The sequence below is a fragment of the Botrytis fragariae genome (genome assembly GCF_013461495.1).
Source record: "Botrytis fragariae strain BVB16 chromosome Unknown tig00000012, whole genome shotgun sequence".
NCBI classification, from domain to species: Eukaryota; Fungi; Ascomycota; class Leotiomycetes; order Helotiales; family Sclerotiniaceae; genus Botrytis; species Botrytis fragariae.
This window is the reverse complement of record NW_023500989.1, coordinates 1741587-1759754: the sequence shown is the minus strand read 5'-3', so window position 1 is coordinate 1759754 and position 18168 is coordinate 1741587. Positions and strand designations below refer to the sequence as shown.

Here is an 18168-nt window from a genome sequence, read left to right as displayed (position 1 = left end):
GCTTACGCTTACTCTTAAGTTGACTCTTTAACCCTATTTTCTTCTTCTTTTTCTTAGCTTTGGGTGTCTGTCATGCTGTTGGCGTCAGTCAGCTTTGACGCGGGCTGCATGGGATTGGTCGCTTCGGTACGGGGAGGATTGGATGGATGGCGTATGTGTATCCTATGTATATCCTATGTATGTACAGTAAGCTGGTAGGTAGAACAGCAAACAGGTGGGAAATGAGAGGGAATGGATTCGACGAATAGATAGATGGATAGATTTACTTGAGTACCATCTATATCTTACATCACGCTATACTCGTCGATCTTCTGGGTCGTACAGAGGATAAGTTTCCATTCCAAGACACTTCCTACGATCATATAAATGGATCTATAGATAGCAGCTCTCTGGAAATCCAGATTCAGATCCAACATGCTTTGGATCCCTATCTATCCGTCTATCTATCTATTTTCAGTTCGATAAACCCCGAAGTTTTTGCATCGGGATGAACTTCGGTGTATTTTGTTTTACGGTATTATGCAATATCTTACCTGCTTTCCTACACAACACACAAGTGACAGATAGCATCAAGGCCCATCCAAAATCCTGTGTTCTGGAAGCTTATCCTGTTGTACCAGTCCACCTCAGCGAAGAAACTACCTATCGCCGATGGAGCAATTCCTCCGAAAATAGATGAAAAAGAGACTATATACCGATGTGCTATACCCTCCACCCAAGCCCTCATCGTCAACATCATACACACAACAAAGCACACCGTCCACCAACCCAGCTCACCTCATATCAAACCAGGATCTGTTCATCCGAAGCACAAGGCTAAGGACTTCGCCGGCATAAGTCCGGGTGTATTCACAACCCTCCTGTTTGAGTGACTACCCAGTAACCAGGAAGGTGATCATGAAGTTAGACACATCATCTGATAACCTTATACTTGCTAGTTCCCTTCCCCAAGCTACAATACATGATAATAGTGCTCACAATCAGCCAAATGGAATGAATGGACGCATGATGAAACAAATCGGATGTATTATTTGCATCGGCCCCGAAACTCTATGTGGGAAATAGGGTTTTGAGTGCGGAACGAATGATATGTATGTTGGACGTGCGTATGTAGAATGATGATGATGACTTGATGGATGGATGGATTGACGCATGAGCTAACCAAAAGTATAAAGAGACGTAATCGTAATCGTTGTTATTTTAGGGTTTGAGCATTAGATTGGTGTATCTGATTGATTGATTGATTGATTGATGATTGAACTATCTATCGATTTATTGATTTATCGATTTGTTGATTTCTTCCTTTCTTTCCGCGTAATGCTATCTTGCTACAGTAAATATGTTCTGAAGAGAGAAACAGAGCTCGTGTCTGCCGCTCTTCACCTGTGTAACCACACTATTGAATTTAGGTTGAGGCTCAAGAGCGACGAGGTGCGGGAATTTTTAAGCTTAGTACGTGTGTACTACGGTAGGAGGAGGTGATGCTTACTCAATATCTTCTTATTGATTGGGGTATGGAGTCCGATGAGATTTTGTTTGTTCTCTTTATCAATACATATTAGACATTGATTGATTGTCTAAACAATCCTCTCGATTTCTTTACAAAAAAAAATCTTTTCTCTGGAATGTCACTCTCACTCACGCAATTTCAATTTTTCCATTTTCTCTCCCTCGCCCGACTCCCGAGTCTCCCCCAAGAAAAACCCAGCGTGGAATTCTAATCAAAATTCGAAAGAGAAAAAAATGAAGGGGCCCATCCACACCCCCCATCCATATTCCAAACCTTCCACGCAAGCCTCTCCACTCTCCCCATCAAAGGCGTTTTCTTACTTTTCTTGGTTTGCGCTTGGCGCCGTCTTCTTCGTATTGTGAGTGGATGTGTTCAGCCGTCAAAGTTTAAGCATGTTTTTTAGTGAAGGGAATTAAAGTGCTCAGGGTGTCGATCCGGGTCGGCTATGATGATTCATAAAGCCAATGAGATTGGGTGGGATGACGGGGAGGTAAGCAACGGAATCTTCCTTTGCAGTGAGTAGCACGAGATGGGCTCTAGCCTGCTTTGGGAGTGGTGGGATTTTGGAGCGATGTTGGTATGTATGATGTACTCGTATCATGGATACGGATATGAATATTGGTGTCAGTGGTGGTGGTGGTGGTGGTGGCTAGATGAGGGTAAATAGCGATCGGATGGACTGATGCTTACTTGTGCGCACATACACATCTATATTCATTCGTGTACATCCATCGGTATACTTCGTCCATGCATACACACATGCCATCCTCACCAACCAAGCCAACATCCATTGTGGCAATCAGTCCAAGATCTAGAACCTCCTCATTCCATAACCCATCAAACCATATTCCCTCCGCACCAAGCAAACCCAAGAACCACCTCTCGTACCGCATACATAGCATGACACCAAACTCGTCCCCAAAACTTACTTCCAATGCGATAATCACAATTCACAATTCACAATTCACAAATCAACGCCCATCCTACACAGCCTCTGCCAATATTAAACTCTCTTTGATCACATTAACCCTTATGAATGAGCCAAGCATATTTTATCTCCTCTCCATGCTTCGTCTCCAGACAAATACGCAAAGAACAATACAATTTTCTCTCCAAATTTCACATGAGAACTCTACAAGGCCAAGCAAGTGCCAAGCCACGCTGTGGCACATGAGAAGATTTAAGGTTAATTTTACTTGGATGAAGGGGAGGGGCTAGTGAACTCTAATAAACTTTAAATGATTATTATTATATTATTATTATTATTATTATTATTATTATTATTATTATTATTATTATTATTATTATTATTATATTTCAATCCTTTCTTCCTTTGTGAATTACTTTTTGCTTGGGACGGATAGATAGGTTATGCAAACATTGTTTGTATGTATGTATGTATGTAGACATGTACTCCGAATGGATGAATGAATGAATGAATGACCGACTGGCTTTTTCCGTGGTGATCAAACCAAGAACTTGGTAAATTGCTATTCGATAACGGCGAAAACACTTTCTCCGAAGATGCCGCGCACGATCTGAGTTGGGCGCTTTTGTGCATCGAGATCTCCCCTAAAGACGCGGAAAAATATGTCGATATCTGCTATAGGTAGGTAGACTCGGAGGTAGGTAAGTTTAACGCGATGGCAAAGTTTGGGTTGGGGAGAGGGGAATATGTTCTAGATTTGGAGAATGAGACGGCGTCCTAGGAGGACCTAGGTAGCAGGTAGCAACTGTTGGATTCTTGTTCAGGATGTACAGGATGACTGCTAGGTATGTATACAGGTGGACAAATCATTCCATCCAATACGTATAATCAACCCGAACCCGATGTCCGGTTCCCCGGCCGCACGAGCGAGGGTGTCACATCACTTTTATTGATAATGGATGATGGATGGTTGATTGCTATCACGTCGTGTACCTAGTTCGGGTCGTAATGGAAACTAGAATAGGAAAGATCTCGCGATAGCCGGGAACCTTAAGCTTACTCTTAAATTCTTATTTTTATGTACGAGACGTACAGATATGTATGTGTGTAGGTGGTGTTGCGGTACGGGGGCTCGGGTAGTTGCATTCGCGTATACGAAATGGGAGAAACAGTTCCGGTGAGAGGAAGGGAAGGGAATGAATGAGGAGATGGGGTAATAATAAGGAATAAGGCTGGGAGTGAGATGACGAGCTTATTTAGTTCTGGATGGATGTAGAGATCCGTTTGTCGTTGCTTGTTTGTTATGTGATATGAGTGCCAAGGTTACACAGATCAGTGTTGCGTGAAGTGAGGTGACTTGGGTGCTTCTCGTTTGAGTAATGATGGGTGTTCAGCCGCCAATATATACGCAATGGATACGCAATTGAGAAGTTGCTCTGCGACAGCGTGGCATATGGTTCACTATGTTAGCTGTGATTCACATGCGGGATTGGGATATGGGGCCAATGGCTTGACATGTTGGAGTTGCCTGATCATCTCATCACTCTCATCGGTTTATCATCATCATCGCTAACCATAATCCTCACTTCACTTCACATCACTCAGAAACATCATCTCGTCGGTCTCGTATTCCCGGCACGCAAAAAGCGACATGTAAACCCATCTCTAGATTACAATACGAACAAATAGTCGAACGTTAAGGCTCAGTAAGCAATACACTACTCCCCACTCATAATTCCATGGGAGACCCTCACAAACAGAAGCAAGCATCAAAAGACCGTAATCCCCATCTCCTAAAGCCGATTCGGTTATCCGCTCGCTCGTTCAAACTTCATTCGTTCACTCGCCTCCTCGCAAATCCCAAGAATCAGGGTCGCGGTGGAGAATTGTCAGCTACATATCTGCATCTGACGTCCTAGACACGACGCCCACCGTACCGAGCCCACGAATCGCAGTTCTTAGTCTGAAAGGGTACCTATCGTACATGGGCATATATGTATAAGCTCACATAGCGATGCTTGGCGTCAGCGTGATACTTTGGCCCTTGTTTGAGGAACAGCACGAGGCTAGGCTACGAGAGATGGAATATCTTGCGGCTTACAGATTCGTCCGCTCATGGGGATGAGATATGGAGATGGGATATCGAGAAAGGAAATTTACGATCTGACATCTTTGCAGAATCCATCCCATGATTCTTATTTCGCGCCACCGTTTTGAGAGGAAAGAAGGTTAGGTAAATAGACGAGAGATGAAATGAATGCTTGTTTGCTTATTATATTCGTTCAATCCATCCATCCATCCAACCATTCATCCATTTTTTTTTGGTGAGATCTCTGATCTTTTCCTGAAGAGCGGACTGCATGCATAGGTACACACATGTGTACGTTGATCAAACAGATAGATGGATATATTTCTTTCCTTCTTCTTCGCCGTCCTTCAAACATGACTAATGATCATAATACAGAGTCAACGTCAATATACCTACATTCGACTAATCAAATAACCAATCACTACCATTTCAACAATCGACTAGATTCATTCTTATCCTCACACATCACCCTCATAAGACAGACATGACTTGACATGACATATCATCACATCATCCAGCACCCCAAAAAATAACCTTAAACTTAAACCTAAAAATCTTCCCTTCTCCCTGTCATCTTGGCATTTCGTCTGTCTCTCTTTTCCACATTCTCTAGCATTATCAATATGTAGGTATGTATCAACAAGACTCATTGAAGAGTTACTCAAACCTCTAGATAAGAGAATAAAAAATATATATATGGTATGTATAGATAACAATTCAAACTATAAGAAGATTAGGTTCTAAATCAATTTCTATATGCTAGGTAGGTAAGGTATTCTCGTCATTGCTTATTCATCTCTCCATTCTCATCCTCCAACACTCGATACCAATCACCTTCCAATCAACCTCCCGAATCCCCTGCCCCAACCCCAACCCCAACCCCAAACGTCTCAACAAGCTTAATAACTCAAAACCTCCATACCTCCAAAAAATCCACCTGCATTCCTTCCCATCCACATCCATATCCCTCACCAATCCAATCCCATCCCATCCCATCCACCAACAAAGTACATCACCCAAAATCTCCCAGCCCCATAACCCACCCATCTAGTATAAACTGTATAATATACAAACCCTCCGAGCGAGGCCCACCATTCCATACGCACATTCATTGTGCATATTCACTTGTGCAGAGGGCGAAAAAAAAAACAAAAAGAAAGCCAAAGGAAAGAGGGATCCGGGGGTTCGACCCGTTCGACTCGGATCCTGGTAGGGACGCGTCATCTTTATTGTTCATTTTTTTAATTTTTGTTTTTTGTTTGTTGGGGGATAATTGGAGAGGAGGGGATTGGGATGGGAAGGATAGGATAGGATAGGATGGGATAAGATGGGAAATTGTGATTCGTAGGTTGAGGGGCTGGGTGAGTGGGCGAATGGGGGTGAGGTGGTGGGTGGTTGGTATTAGAGGGGATATGGATAATAGGTAGGTTTTGGGGCATGAGAGTCTAGAATCTGGATAGAGAGGGAGGAGGGGGGAAAGGATAAAACGGAATGAGTATATTTTGGAAGAATGGAGATAAGGGAAATAGGTATGGGGAGGCGAAAGAAGGTTGTAGGGTAGGAGATTTGTCGGTCGGGAATGGAATAGATTTCGACGGGATCTCGATTCTCGAGAGGGGAAAAGGAGAGGATGAGAAGAGATTCGTATGTCATTCGTATGTCATTCGTAGATAGGTAGGTGATGTATATTGTGTATATATGCGCGGTCCACTGCACTATATGTAGGTTGCGGGTGTATTCAATGGGTTATATATATTCTCAAAGCCCGAGGGAGGCTTGTCTTTCAGTATACAGGAAAACATCATATCACACAAATCTATTTATCCCATCCCGTCCCATCTTAAAGAGGAATATTGATTGCGGATGTTAATACTCCATAAGGTTCATTCAACCCAGATTCATCTAGTCATCACATTATGTCTCAAGTACGTAACAAAAAGAGATTGATTCAAGTCGGATTTATTCATTTTCTCATCTCCTCATCTTTCTTCCCTATTCCATACCTCAGCCTCTAATGGGCCCTTCCATAGCCTAAGTACTTGCCCATATCGAATCACTACATCTTGTCACTACATTCTATTGTCTTCATATCCCACGGTCTTCCGGAAGATCTCTAACATGGCAAAAGCGACTGCTTCCTGTTGGCCATTGATGTTGGCCGTTACTGGGTGATATGAATCTTGAATATGAGAGCAAAGTTGGTAACGTAAATAAGGTGCGCGAAGGAGTGATGGCTCAAAGTTCGGTGGGTTGTTTCCTGTGGCATGAATCAAGGGCTGGCGACGATTACAAAGGCTGGCCACGAGTTTGTGCGACTGTATTTGATATTCCGGTCTGGTAATGGAGCAGCCGCGAAAGATTTATTATCTGAATAATAGATTGTCAGACGCCCCTCTTTCAACTTGCCCTTTTGCGTTGGGGAGATTGCACCATGATTTGGCATGCCTCTCATTCATGTTTTGCTCTGCTCTTAGAATCGAAATCGAGGAAAGTTCAGTATCTTGATAACACCAAGAGTTTCACTCATGTGGTTGTTCCTGCGGCTTCAGAGTTTTATCCTCTTGACCGCTGGATCTTCCTATGAGGTCGACCCACAGTATTCAATCAATATCTGGGCCCATGATCTTTGACCTTTTGCCGAGGGACCATTGGTCAAGGACCATATCCTTTCGACAATTTAGACAAGTGTTATATTTTCGAATTTGATATCTTTAAACCATTCCCATTCCGTAGGAGCAATTACTCCTACTCGATTGTATTCCTTGCTACTTTGTTCAAATACCTGTAGAACTAGCCCTACATTTGTTCTCCCTAAGCTCATCAGGTAAAGGTCTACCGGTGGTTGAGGTAAATGATCAAATATAATTGGTAATGATTCGACATCTATAGAATAGTCACCAGTTTTAGACCGTTGTAATTGGAGCAATTGTCCGCGAAGATATATTCTCCCTGAGATAAGAGTGCCACGAGGATCTTGCCCTTCAGGAACGATACTAATGTGTAAAATTTCCGGATCGCTAATTCGTGAATCTACTGGTACATGAACAAATTGTCCTCTGTTGACCCTCGATTCGAAGACCCGGTCTTCTCTTAGAAGGCCGTATGTTATCGGGACGTTCATCTTGGCCCAAGACCATGAAGGTCCATAATTATGCGTACTTTGTTGCCTCGCACGATTTGACAACCACTTCCAACATAAGCCTCTGACAAGGTCCTTTTTCCATAGACCGGCTACATATTCATCATTCAAGAGGTAAGCAAATTCGAGAGCAAGACCAGAAAGCGCCGGGAATTTATCGGAACGATGCGTAAGTCTACGGTTGTTATAATCCTGCACCATCTTTCGCCACAGTTCATGATACTTTTCAGTCATCATATCGTGGTGCGGACTACCCTCGTGAATCTTGTCAAGACACCTTACACTCGAGTTCAAGACATAACGTGATAAACTAGATTTTAAAGCCCATTTATTGCTATTCAATCCATGGTTATGATCGGATATTCGAGCCTCTCGGCACTCAAAAAGCAAAGTGTGTTTAGTGAAGTGTAAAATTCTGGGCGAAAGTTCACGCTCCTGTAGGGTCCAGCTTCTTTGAATCAGTGTACTTTTGTTATAAAGATTGTCCCATCCGGGGTAAGGAGTCTTGAAAAGTATTCCAGGTTGATTAGGAGCTTGAGGAAGCAATGGTAGCTCGCTATGTAGTGCAAAGAGGCCCCCTTCACAGTTGGTTGCTGCCGCTGCTGCGATCGTGCAGTATGCATGGGAATAGATTTTCCCCATCTTAGCTGATTCTTGTTGCCAATCCTGCAAAGAGTTTTGAACAATGCACAAAGAATCAATCCATAGATATTGTAGTCCGAGACGTCTGGTAATAGTGATCGCATCGCGAAATGTTCGAGGTAGCGTCCTGAAAGGGATGGAGAGCAAGCGCCGCTCGAGTGTTCTGGTTTTTGTTGTTGCAGCCTCTGGCATTTCCTTTCCCCAACAATGTGTCAACGCAAGGTACTTTGTATAACGATCATTGTTTTGCTGCGTCTCCACTAGTCGAGGTGGTGTGCCATACCTTCCAACATTAATGAGCCGACGAGGCCGAAATCCTGTATCGTAATGTATATTACAGTTTACATGCTCATTAATACAGGTTTTAATCCATGATGATATGATAGAGGTGATGTTCTGATTTCTCGGGAACAAAAGGCTGGAGTTTAAGTCGTCTGAGAGATGTGAGATTTATGTGCGAGGAACCCCTAATAGAGCACGAGATCGACTGACATCAAAGAGAGTTCCTCATACCCGTAGTTTCTACATCAAATAGATACGACTGCCCATCCCTTCCCACTTGGTAGGAAATAGGATTTCTAAGAGGGGTAGAAGCCCCTTGCTTTCGGTCGATCTTCAAATAAGTCTTCTGCCCTTCGTTACGAGATGGAGCGGAAGCAATAGCACTATGGAATAAGGCACATATGTGACAGTTTGTTGCGGATATCTCGAGACCTTTCACTGAAAGATGATGAACATGTGAAAACTCCTCAATACCTCTATTGAGAAACGGCTCTGCAGGAATGGCAAGACACAAATCACAAATACCCATGGTGGTAGGCTTGTACCGAACAAGGTCACTTTAAGCTATTTCGGTTGTAATGTGTTGCATGTGCAAACTAGATTGATCATGGAAACAAGAATGGAAGATTAACAAGTGTGGCATAACCTTGGTAAGTGGGGTAAATTTCACGTGATATCGCAGTGAGCTTCATGTGAGATCAATGCTTTGATGCGAAGGAGTAAGTTTTGTCAGTCGCATGTGAGAATTGATGAAACATGTAGGTAGGTAGTGCCAGACATATGGCAGTGGCAACTATCATCAACGGAAGTGGTGTAGTTGGGACTATAGTTTGCAATACCAGCTCGAAATACAAACTTACCAGTCTGGGATAAGGAAGGTGCATTCGTGCCAACGCTATACGTCCACAGCTCTTTCCATTTCTTAACGATGTTGACGGGTTATTGCTCGGAGTTGCCGAACGGTATGATTCCATATCCGAAATCCCGTTTTCTCAAATTCATAATCCGTATCATCGGATTCAATACCTAGAAATATCATAACCTATGCCCACCTATTGTTTCACGCCCCTTCTTGTATTCTTATAATAACATTAAAATGAGCTGGCAAAATGATTCTCCCTACTCCCGGCATGAGTTTTCCAGCAAGGCCGCCCCACCCTCCAGCTCATCCTTTGCTTCTAATTTCTTTCGACGAGCCCGCCGAGCATCTCTCACAAGAAACCTCAGAAAGTCCGTATCCTTCGCAGATCCTCTTGAGGCAGAAACCCCCCAAGACAAAAGCTCCGAGAATAGTGAGGTACTATATATGGCAGATTCGAAACGACCCCAACGACCAAAACCACAGCGCCGAACCTTGTCAACCATGAGCAATAGCTCTCTTGCAACTCTCGGTCAAAATTGGGATAGCGAGATTGATTCTGATCTCGATAGTGAGGCCGAGGAAGTTTCTTGGGATATCATCAACAAAGAAATACACGAATGGCAATATGTTTGTCGTACTGGTAGGCCTTTCTGGTGGTCACCTGAGTTCAGAAGTACCCGTATGTGTCGTACTTCCACACTATCTCCAAAGAATCATGGGGAGCGCAGCACACGAGCTTGGATGAGAGATATTAGAGACGACTCCAGACCGCCTCTAAAGAAACGTTACGCTACCATGGACGATACCAATCTTGCAGATTCCAGCGACGTACAAGAACTTGCAAAAGTGATTGCTGTTCAACTTCTCGGAGCTTGTTTCACTTTAGCACCAGAGTATCTCGTACCTCTCCCATCGACTCCAACATCATATAACAGGAAAGGAGACTCGAAACTACCAGATTCTAGGATGATGAGTTCTTTGCGTATGCACACCCAATTTCGGTATTCACCTTGCTTTGGACATCAAGCACGAAGCACATCTCCGATCCACCCATGGGATTGCGGAGGTTATGACGGGTCATCGACTTATTCGTCGTCACCGCCATGCAGTGGCGATGTTACGCCGTTGAGTATCACGTCAGAACCTGCAAGAAGACGAAGTAGATTACAGAAAGTCCACAGAGCATTGAATATCTCAAAACAATCGGCATGTGATTGCACTGTTGGGAGCTATAGAAGCAATCATTCTTTAAGCGTCAATTCCACATTCAGTGGCAAAGTTGGAACGCCGATGGGCCAGAAATTGAGAGACGGGCATACAATCGAATGTGGAAAAATGCCGACAACAATGCACGTGTCCGGAGCTGATAACCGAAGACACAATCCTAGGCATTCATTGGTCAAAGATCTACCAGAAGTAATGCCACCAATACTGGCTGATGATGCGGATATCGATACCTCAAAGATATATAGAGGAGTACGGCCAACTCTGCCACATAGGACCAATTATCGTCTACAGCCAGTCCTCAGGTCAGAGCCCCATCCAGTATACGTGCAGCCTGTGAGGGAGCTCGTAGTAAAGAGATGGAAATCGATACGGCGCCAATTTGGGGGTAGCTTGCAAGCTTCCTTACCAAGAAGAGGATCTAGAAATGACGAATCAGAGTCAGAAAGTGATGCAACAAGTTCAGCACTCAGCACGGATGCAAGAGCACGAAGACGTCGAGCTCAAGAAAGAGGAGACATTCATAGTGCCGGTGGTGATGATAGCCCGTACTACAACACTCCAAGAAGTGGTGCGATGACACCCATGACCCCACTGACCCCGATGACTCCAATGACTCCCTTGTCACCTTTTATGATCCCCACCACGCCTCCTGCGACACCTGTGACCCCTTCATTACCAGGTTTAAGACTAATGTCTCCTTTCTTTAAGGGAGCAGATACTATGGCAGCCGTCACATCTTTTCTAGCTGATTCACGTCAACCAGAACATGTCATGATTCCGCCCGATTCGTTCAGGGACACAGGTGGCTATGTTTCACCAAATATGATAAGGACAGAACACGCTGCAGGAGCAATGTTTATTCAATCGAGATCAAGCTCTCAGCCACCTTTAGAGCTAGTAGCCGGTTCATATCAAGGAAGACGAACAAGTCTGTTATCAGAGGTGTGCACTCCACAAGACTTCAATGACGACGGGACCTTGAAATGTGATGAAGAGAAAGAATTTCAAGGAGCTCATTTGGCAAGGGCGAACTCCAGTGGAACTCAGATATTTAGACCCGGTAGTGACGGAATCGAACTTGATGGAAGGCCGGTTGGTCCTGGAAAGGAATTTTGGGATGGCCCAGTCGACAATATGGGAAAACGAAGAGAAAGGACATACTTGTAAGACTCAAAAACAGTTGGCGATTCCTAAATCGTAATCAACGGTCAAATTGAACAAACAAATCGTTGAGCAAAAGGAAGAAAGTACAAAATTGGAATAATAAACCATTGAACCTGCCTTGGGTATCTTTATATTCTTTTGTTACAATGCAGTGCCTATTCTGCCGCTGTGCATCAATAATAGTACATCTTTAGTCCCTAGTTCCAAAACGCCTCCGTATATCTGCTTCCTGTCTATACGCCCAAATCCAGATCCAAACGACAAACCGCTAGCACCCTCTTCTCTATTCTTCAACCAGGGTTGATATTCTCATCTGCCTTTGCTCCCATACCAACCATCTCATAATCTCCAGCCCCATCTCTTCCTCTACCCCTCCCTCTCCCTCTTCCATATCCTTGCTCTATATCCTTTGTAACGTCATCTTCTCCTTCCATGCCGGCACTAATATCTCTCTCCATACCAGTACTATCTGTAACAGTATTTGTGTTGTTTTGAGTAGTATTTGAATTCGTACCAAAATTTATAGGGCGCAGTTCTCGCCATTGACAACTCCATATGCCTAAAAATGTCATGAGAGACGCAGATGCGAATTGTAAAGCCCACCAAAGCCAATTGCGGGGGACGGAGTGCGAATAGAAGGACGTGATTAGGAGATGCAGGAAATGGATGGTTATGGCGAAATCAGGAATAAGCTTGGAGCGCGAAACAAGAAGGAGGAGGGAGATAACTCTGTACTTTATGTCAGTTCCGCGGAGGAAGAATCGATGTAAGACAACAACAAACCCTATAAAACTATTCAACATCCAAACAAATCCTAACATCCAGCCAACGGTTGTATCACCCCTTAAGCTCCTCCAACTCAGTACCATATCGAAGGAAAAGGCTCTTCCAGCAACCAGTGCGGTGAAGAGTATCAGCGCCGTCCCGATAACATACCAGAGCACTTGAAGGATTATAATCTGGCTGAGGATCTTTAAGGGTGGTAACTCGGAAATGGCGCCAGCGCGCGGCGGTTTTCTTCGTCGTGCCATGTGTATGGATAAAGTAGTTGGGTATGCGCACTTGCTACCTTAATGGGGAAAAATGTTTGAGCATTTCTATATTGATATTGTAGCATCTGTTTTCGAGGCTGAGCTCTTGCATGCACTGGACATCATATCTAGTGGCCAGAATGTAGAAGGGGGTTGGCTTAGTAATTTTTGTTATGCGTTTATCAATGATTACTAAGAGTTCTAATTTGGGATCATAATTTTCGGCATTTTTTGATGGGAGGCTGCTCGCCTTGAAAAGTCTTGCCCAGTACTTGATTATTAAGTTATCATAGAACCATCCATCTAACTGTCAATATCTTTCTTGTTAAGAAGACCTATGAAGGACACACTAGGTATACTCAAGTACTACTACTATTGATGTCATACACATACTAGCTTTGGAGCTATTTGCGGTAACTGGGAAGCTCGCCTGACTCAGCACGCGGATCTGCCGGCGCAATCACATCGCGTCCCGTCCCTTGTGCTAACGTTTTTTCATTGTTCTACTAACCTTTGTACATTTTCTTGATAGCAAATTTACCAATTCTAGTATCACTGTAATCTCAAGGGTCTCAGATATCTATATCGCGCCAAGTATCATGGTCTTCAGTAAACTCTTTAACTCTTTACGCCCAAAGGCTTCTCGAAATAGATTGAAGACAGAGTCAGATGAAGGGGAGTCGGCTTACTTGAAAGCCGAGTCAGATGCAGGGAGTACCGTCAATACTTTAAGATTTAAACCATCTCGGAATAAATTGAGGAAAGAGCAGCCCACTCGTCCGAAGACCGCCAATCCGAAAGGAAAAGGGGCTTCACAGGCCACTCAATATCTTCGCCCCAATGGCCGATCGTTCGATGGTGCAGTCGATGAGCAAACTGGAGAGAGGGTCGATCATACCGCATTGCTCCACGGTTTAGCCCACGTGGGATCTTTTGATTCTATGCATGAAGCTTACGGTATGGATAATCCAGATCGGCCCCCCGGAGAGCTCGCGATAGCCAGTTTACCTTCAAGCATTTGGAGGTCTATTGTGGGATATCTTTCACCTAGTGATGCAGCGAGTCTTGCCTTCTCAAGCAAAACACTCCTTCATCGAGTTGGACGTAAACCATGGCATAATTTGGATCTTCCAGAAAACCATCGATACAGGATTGAGTTTTTGGTTCACATGGACCGTGATCTTCCTAATCATCTTCTTTGTTTCCCCTGTGCAATCTATCATGTTCGCATAATACCAGGCGAAGAACGTCTGAAAGCCACACATATTATAAATCATCTTTTCGAATGTCCAAATGCTCTAACACAGGTCGCCCCAAGGACTCGACTAACTGTCGGCCATACTCTTCCGTTTTCGTTTGTGCAGCTTGTATTACGCTCAAATCGCTACTCTCCAAGCCATGGAATTACAGTAGAATCGATATCCAAACGCTGGAAAGATCCTCAACTTGGAGCCCAAGGCACAGGAACCTGGTCACATCAAAGCCGATATTATGTTGAAAAAGGCCATCTTCTCTTACGTGTGATCAGTCAATGTTTTCCAGAACCAGATCTCCCTATAAGTGCGCAGCGGAACCTTTTGTATTCCCGCGAAGATTACTTTCCGTACTTTTCGGTCTGCGCTCATTGGAGAGATGGTGATCTCATGGATGTATGTAAATGTGCGTTGGGGCACATACCTAAACGCAAAGAAACAACGTCCTCAGCATTGAAAAACAGTCCGAATGCTCTTTTTTCACTTGCAAATCAGAGAAGTCAAATGTCTTCGCAATGTTCTGTGTGTCAGCCTCTGCGTCGATGTCCACGATGCCCAACAGAGTACTTGGTTGAACTTAAATTTGCCGAGGATAAAACCGACCAAGTCAACAGATTCAAGCAAGCTATGACTGTGACAAGGTGGAGCGATTTAGGCAATGGAACTTCTCCGTTATCACCAGAATGGGCTGCGATTAACGGCGAATTCGAGGGCTATGATTCATTCGATACCGTTAAAGGGCGTGCGATTTCTGGAGTTTTTGAATCACAATTTGGTATTACGCTTCCTGCGCAGAGGATCTTGTCGCTCAATCCAAAGAACGAAGAGAAAGGAGAAGATGGCCATAATTGGTATTAAGAATTATAGAAATGTTAAAGTAATGTTGATCTTTCTCACATCACGCCCGAGACACAGTGCATTCCGATAAAATTCAAGAATGAAGAACAATGGCACAACTTCCTTACCCGAGAATCCATGCATTTTTTAGATTCAGATATTGGAAAGATTATCTCAAATATATGGACCGGATATTTGACACCAGAGTGCCTAGTCACTTTTGTATGTTATGCTTTCTGTCGTACAGTTCGTGTACAATTCGCACCAGCGTCTAGTCAATTGTATTTGGGGGCTAAACGTTGCAGGAATATAATCCCTGCTGAGATCTCAGCTGTTTTACGCATAACTTGACATAAGCGCCCGCTGTCAGCAGCTGCTATAAGTTGATTTGGATGAACAATTTTTTTGCGCCTGTATGATTTTCTGGAAGAACAATTATCATTATTCTTATCATCATGTCATCGAATCTTTGTGAGACATGTCAAAAGTTCGATCTTCGAAAGCTCTTCCTTGATTCCGCCGCTCAAAATGCGACATCAGCCAAGGGAGCAATAAGTGGATATCAGAGTGTTGATCTGCAGGTACGGCCTGGTCTACCGGAATTTTACAAGCACCATATAAGCACCGCCGCTCTAAAATCTTCTTCGGAAACTGGATGTGAATTTTGTGTTTTGATATGGACGACTCGATCAAAGAAGGAGCAAGAAATAGTTGTAGACAAGTGGCTTGATGAGACTGGTCAGGGTCAGATTTTCATTGGAACAGGAAGTTCTAGTGTCGCAAAACGTGAGAGTCCTTACGTTTTGGTGTCCCAACGACCTGCAAATAGTTCTCCACGGGATCTATGCAATCTTGAAGTGTTTGCAATTCCAGGTAGGCCTGATCTCATTTTATAGCCTTCTTTCCCATGATTTCAAATTTACTGAAATATTAATATCAGATAGTACCGTACATCAGGAGAGTCCTTTTATTGGAAGGCCGATATTCGCACAATCAAATTCTCCAGAGTGCTACAAACTGGCCAAACAATGGTTGAGAGTTTGCTCAAGAGATCATAAGGACTGCGGACCCATCAAAACTCGATGTCCTACACGCCTCATTGATGTAGGTTCTACAGACACTAATCCATTTTTGGATGAAAACCCCGATCGTGGTGACGTTGAATGGGCAGCCCTTAGTTATTTATGGGGTGGCAATGGTTACCTGAAATTGGAACAGTCAACATATCAAAGTCTCAAAAGCGGTATTCCGGTGAATGATTTTCCGGCTACCCTACGAGATGCAGTTTTGACAACAAGGGAACTCGGTTTGAAATATGTGTGGATTGATGCTCTTTGCATCCGTCAAGATAGCACCGATGATTGGAAGGCTGAAGCCGGCCGGATGAGAGATGTCTACGCAGGCGCGACAATCACAATTGTCGCAGCGAATTCCACTTCGACTAGCGCTGGAATACATTTTCCTCGCCCAGAAAATGTACAGGCCGTTGCACGATGTGAATTGCCTTGGGACACCAATACCAGCGTCTCACTTCGCTTAGTATCTCACATATCTCGTCAGGCTGCTAAGTCTAGTTCTTGGTTCACTCGTGGCTGGACGTTCCAGGAAGGGCTATTGTCACCACGAGCATTATCATATGGCAGAGATCAGATGATATGGGAATGTGCCTATCATACGGAGGATGAGAGTGGTCACATCGGTCTTCTGGATCAAAATTACGACAGTAAAGATCTTTTACACAAACTGCGGAAGAAACAAACCAATAGAATGAGTCGCGCCATACAAAGTTTGTCTTTACAGACTTATGCTCTTTTTTCGGAACTTGATAATCGTAGAGCCAAATTAGGCTATCCTTCTAAAAAGCTTGCGGCCACAGGGATTAATATGCAGGAAAATTGGGGCATGGATCCGTATTTAAGATGGTCTGAAATGGTGCAACAGTTCTCAATCAGGAATCTGACATATATGACGGATGTATTACCAGCTCTATCCGGTATTGCTCGGGAGTTCTCGATGATAACCAAAGATACTTACATTTCCGGGATGTGGAAATCTTACCTAATTCCCAGTCTACTCTGGAACAGGAGAGCATTCAGAAAGACTAAAAAAGTATCGGGGTCTGAAATTGACACCCAGTTCTTTACACATATTGATTGGAAGAAGCGTGAATCTTATTTGGCTCCTTCCTGGTCCTGGGCAAGCATCAATGCCGGAAGCGCACAATTAGAACCATATCCATTCGCGGATGCTGCCGTACATCAAATAGCAGCCTTAGTCGATCTTCAACTTCATCATTCAGGGACGGATATATTTGGCCCCCTTGAGCCAGACAGCGCGTTGATCATGAAAGGGGTCCTATTTCCAATCCACAACCTAGAAGATTATTACTGGAGATTTTCTGACCCCCCTGAGCCGCTCCCAAAATTTCAAGAAAGGCTCGGTAATGATGGCATGGAGAAGATCTATTCCGGATCATGGCCTGCACTTCAAGAGTACATTCATGAATGGATAAATGACGCTGATCATGCAAGTTTTGAATTCGAACAGCAACATATACCACATCCAAACCAAAAATTTGGCGCCTTTCTCCTTGTGCACATCGAAGGCGTTTCTGAAGATAACAGTGGTTTCAATTTAGACGGCAGTTTAGCATTTCTTCTCGTCGAATCAACTGGAACTGTTGACAATGAATATCGGAGGGTCGGTGCAATCATGATTCAAAGATCTAAAGGATATCCTGAAGGCAAACCGATCATGACACTTTCCGAGGCGAAAAAGGCAGAAAAAAGGGGTGAGTATTCTTGGACAGTACAGCCTGTTTCTCCAATGGAAAAACTTATCGCAAAGGTATGGCAAGAGAGACCGAAAGAATTCCCAAACCGAAGCACGATCCGTTTAGTGTAAAGGACCATCTTTCCAGAGCATCTTTGCAGATCGTTTAAGGCTAAACGCTTTATGGTTTACTCGAACAGTTTGCTAGGATATTAATTAAGTGTGGCGATACCACGGCACAAGGGTCCAGTAATATCATGGAAACCTCTCCATGTAGAAATATGAATAATATAAACTGCCCTCCAAAAGGATTTTACAAACACATGATTGAGTATCTATTAAATTGAAATGGAATATATAATATATTAGCATACCTATCCAAACCGACTTAGAAGACTAACAATAATTGATTATCAAATTCAGGTTCAGATT

The 18168-nt window shown here is 43.7% G+C and overlaps 6 protein-coding genes across 6 annotated transcripts; 3 read left to right on the top strand and 3 right to left on the bottom strand.

The window, feature by feature from the left end:
• Positions 1-7204: 7204 nt before the first annotated feature.
• On the bottom strand, positions 7205-9119 carry Bfra_002761 (putative het domain protein pin-c1 protein; the record flags this gene model as incomplete). The annotated part of the gene is made up of 2 exons (XM_037333174.1): positions 7205-8625; positions 8822-9119. The coding sequence occupies 2 exons, from the start codon at positions 9117-9119 to the stop codon at positions 7205-7207; spliced, it is 1719 nt and encodes a 572-aa protein (XP_037195302.1).
• Positions 9120-9149: 30 nt separating this feature from the next.
• Bfra_002760 (uncharacterized protein) lies at positions 9150-9564 on the bottom strand (the record flags this gene model as incomplete). Its single annotated transcript, XM_037333173.1, has 2 exons — positions 9150-9236; positions 9451-9564. The coding sequence occupies 2 exons, from the start codon at positions 9562-9564 to the stop codon at positions 9150-9152; spliced, it is 201 nt and encodes a 66-aa protein (XP_037195301.1).
• A 122-nt stretch (positions 9565-9686) lies between these two features.
• On the top strand, positions 9687-11846 carry Bfra_002759 (putative secreted aspartic proteinase protein; the record flags this gene model as incomplete). The annotated part of the gene is made up of 1 exon (XM_037333172.1): positions 9687-11846. One exon carries the CDS (start codon positions 9687-9689, stop codon positions 11844-11846), a length of 2160 nt encoding a protein of 719 aa, XP_037195300.1.
• A 287-nt stretch (positions 11847-12133) lies between these two features.
• On the bottom strand, positions 12134-12922 carry Bfra_002758 (putative integral membrane protein; the record flags this gene model as incomplete). The annotated part of the gene is made up of 2 exons (XM_037333171.1): positions 12627-12922; positions 12134-12572 (listed from the first exon to the last, which is right to left on the bottom strand). Exons 1-2 carry the CDS (start codon positions 12872-12874, stop codon positions 12134-12136), a joined length of 687 nt encoding a protein of 228 aa, XP_037195299.1. The 5' UTR covers positions 12875-12922.
• A 551-nt stretch (positions 12923-13473) lies between these two features.
• Bfra_002757 (putative f-box domain protein) lies at positions 13474-14985 on the top strand (the record flags this gene model as incomplete). Its single annotated transcript, XM_037333170.1, has 1 exon — positions 13474-14985. One exon carries the CDS (start codon positions 13474-13476, stop codon positions 14983-14985), a length of 1512 nt encoding a protein of 503 aa, XP_037195298.1.
• Positions 14986-15419: 434 nt separating this feature from the next.
• Bfra_002756 (putative heterokaryon incompatibility protein) lies at positions 15420-17868 on the top strand (the record flags this gene model as incomplete). Its single annotated transcript, XM_037333169.1, has 2 exons — positions 15420-15837; positions 15905-17868. The coding sequence occupies 2 exons, from the start codon at positions 15420-15422 to the stop codon at positions 17866-17868; spliced, it is 2382 nt and encodes a 793-aa protein (XP_037195297.1).
• Between the last annotated feature and the right edge of the window lie 300 nt (positions 17869-18168).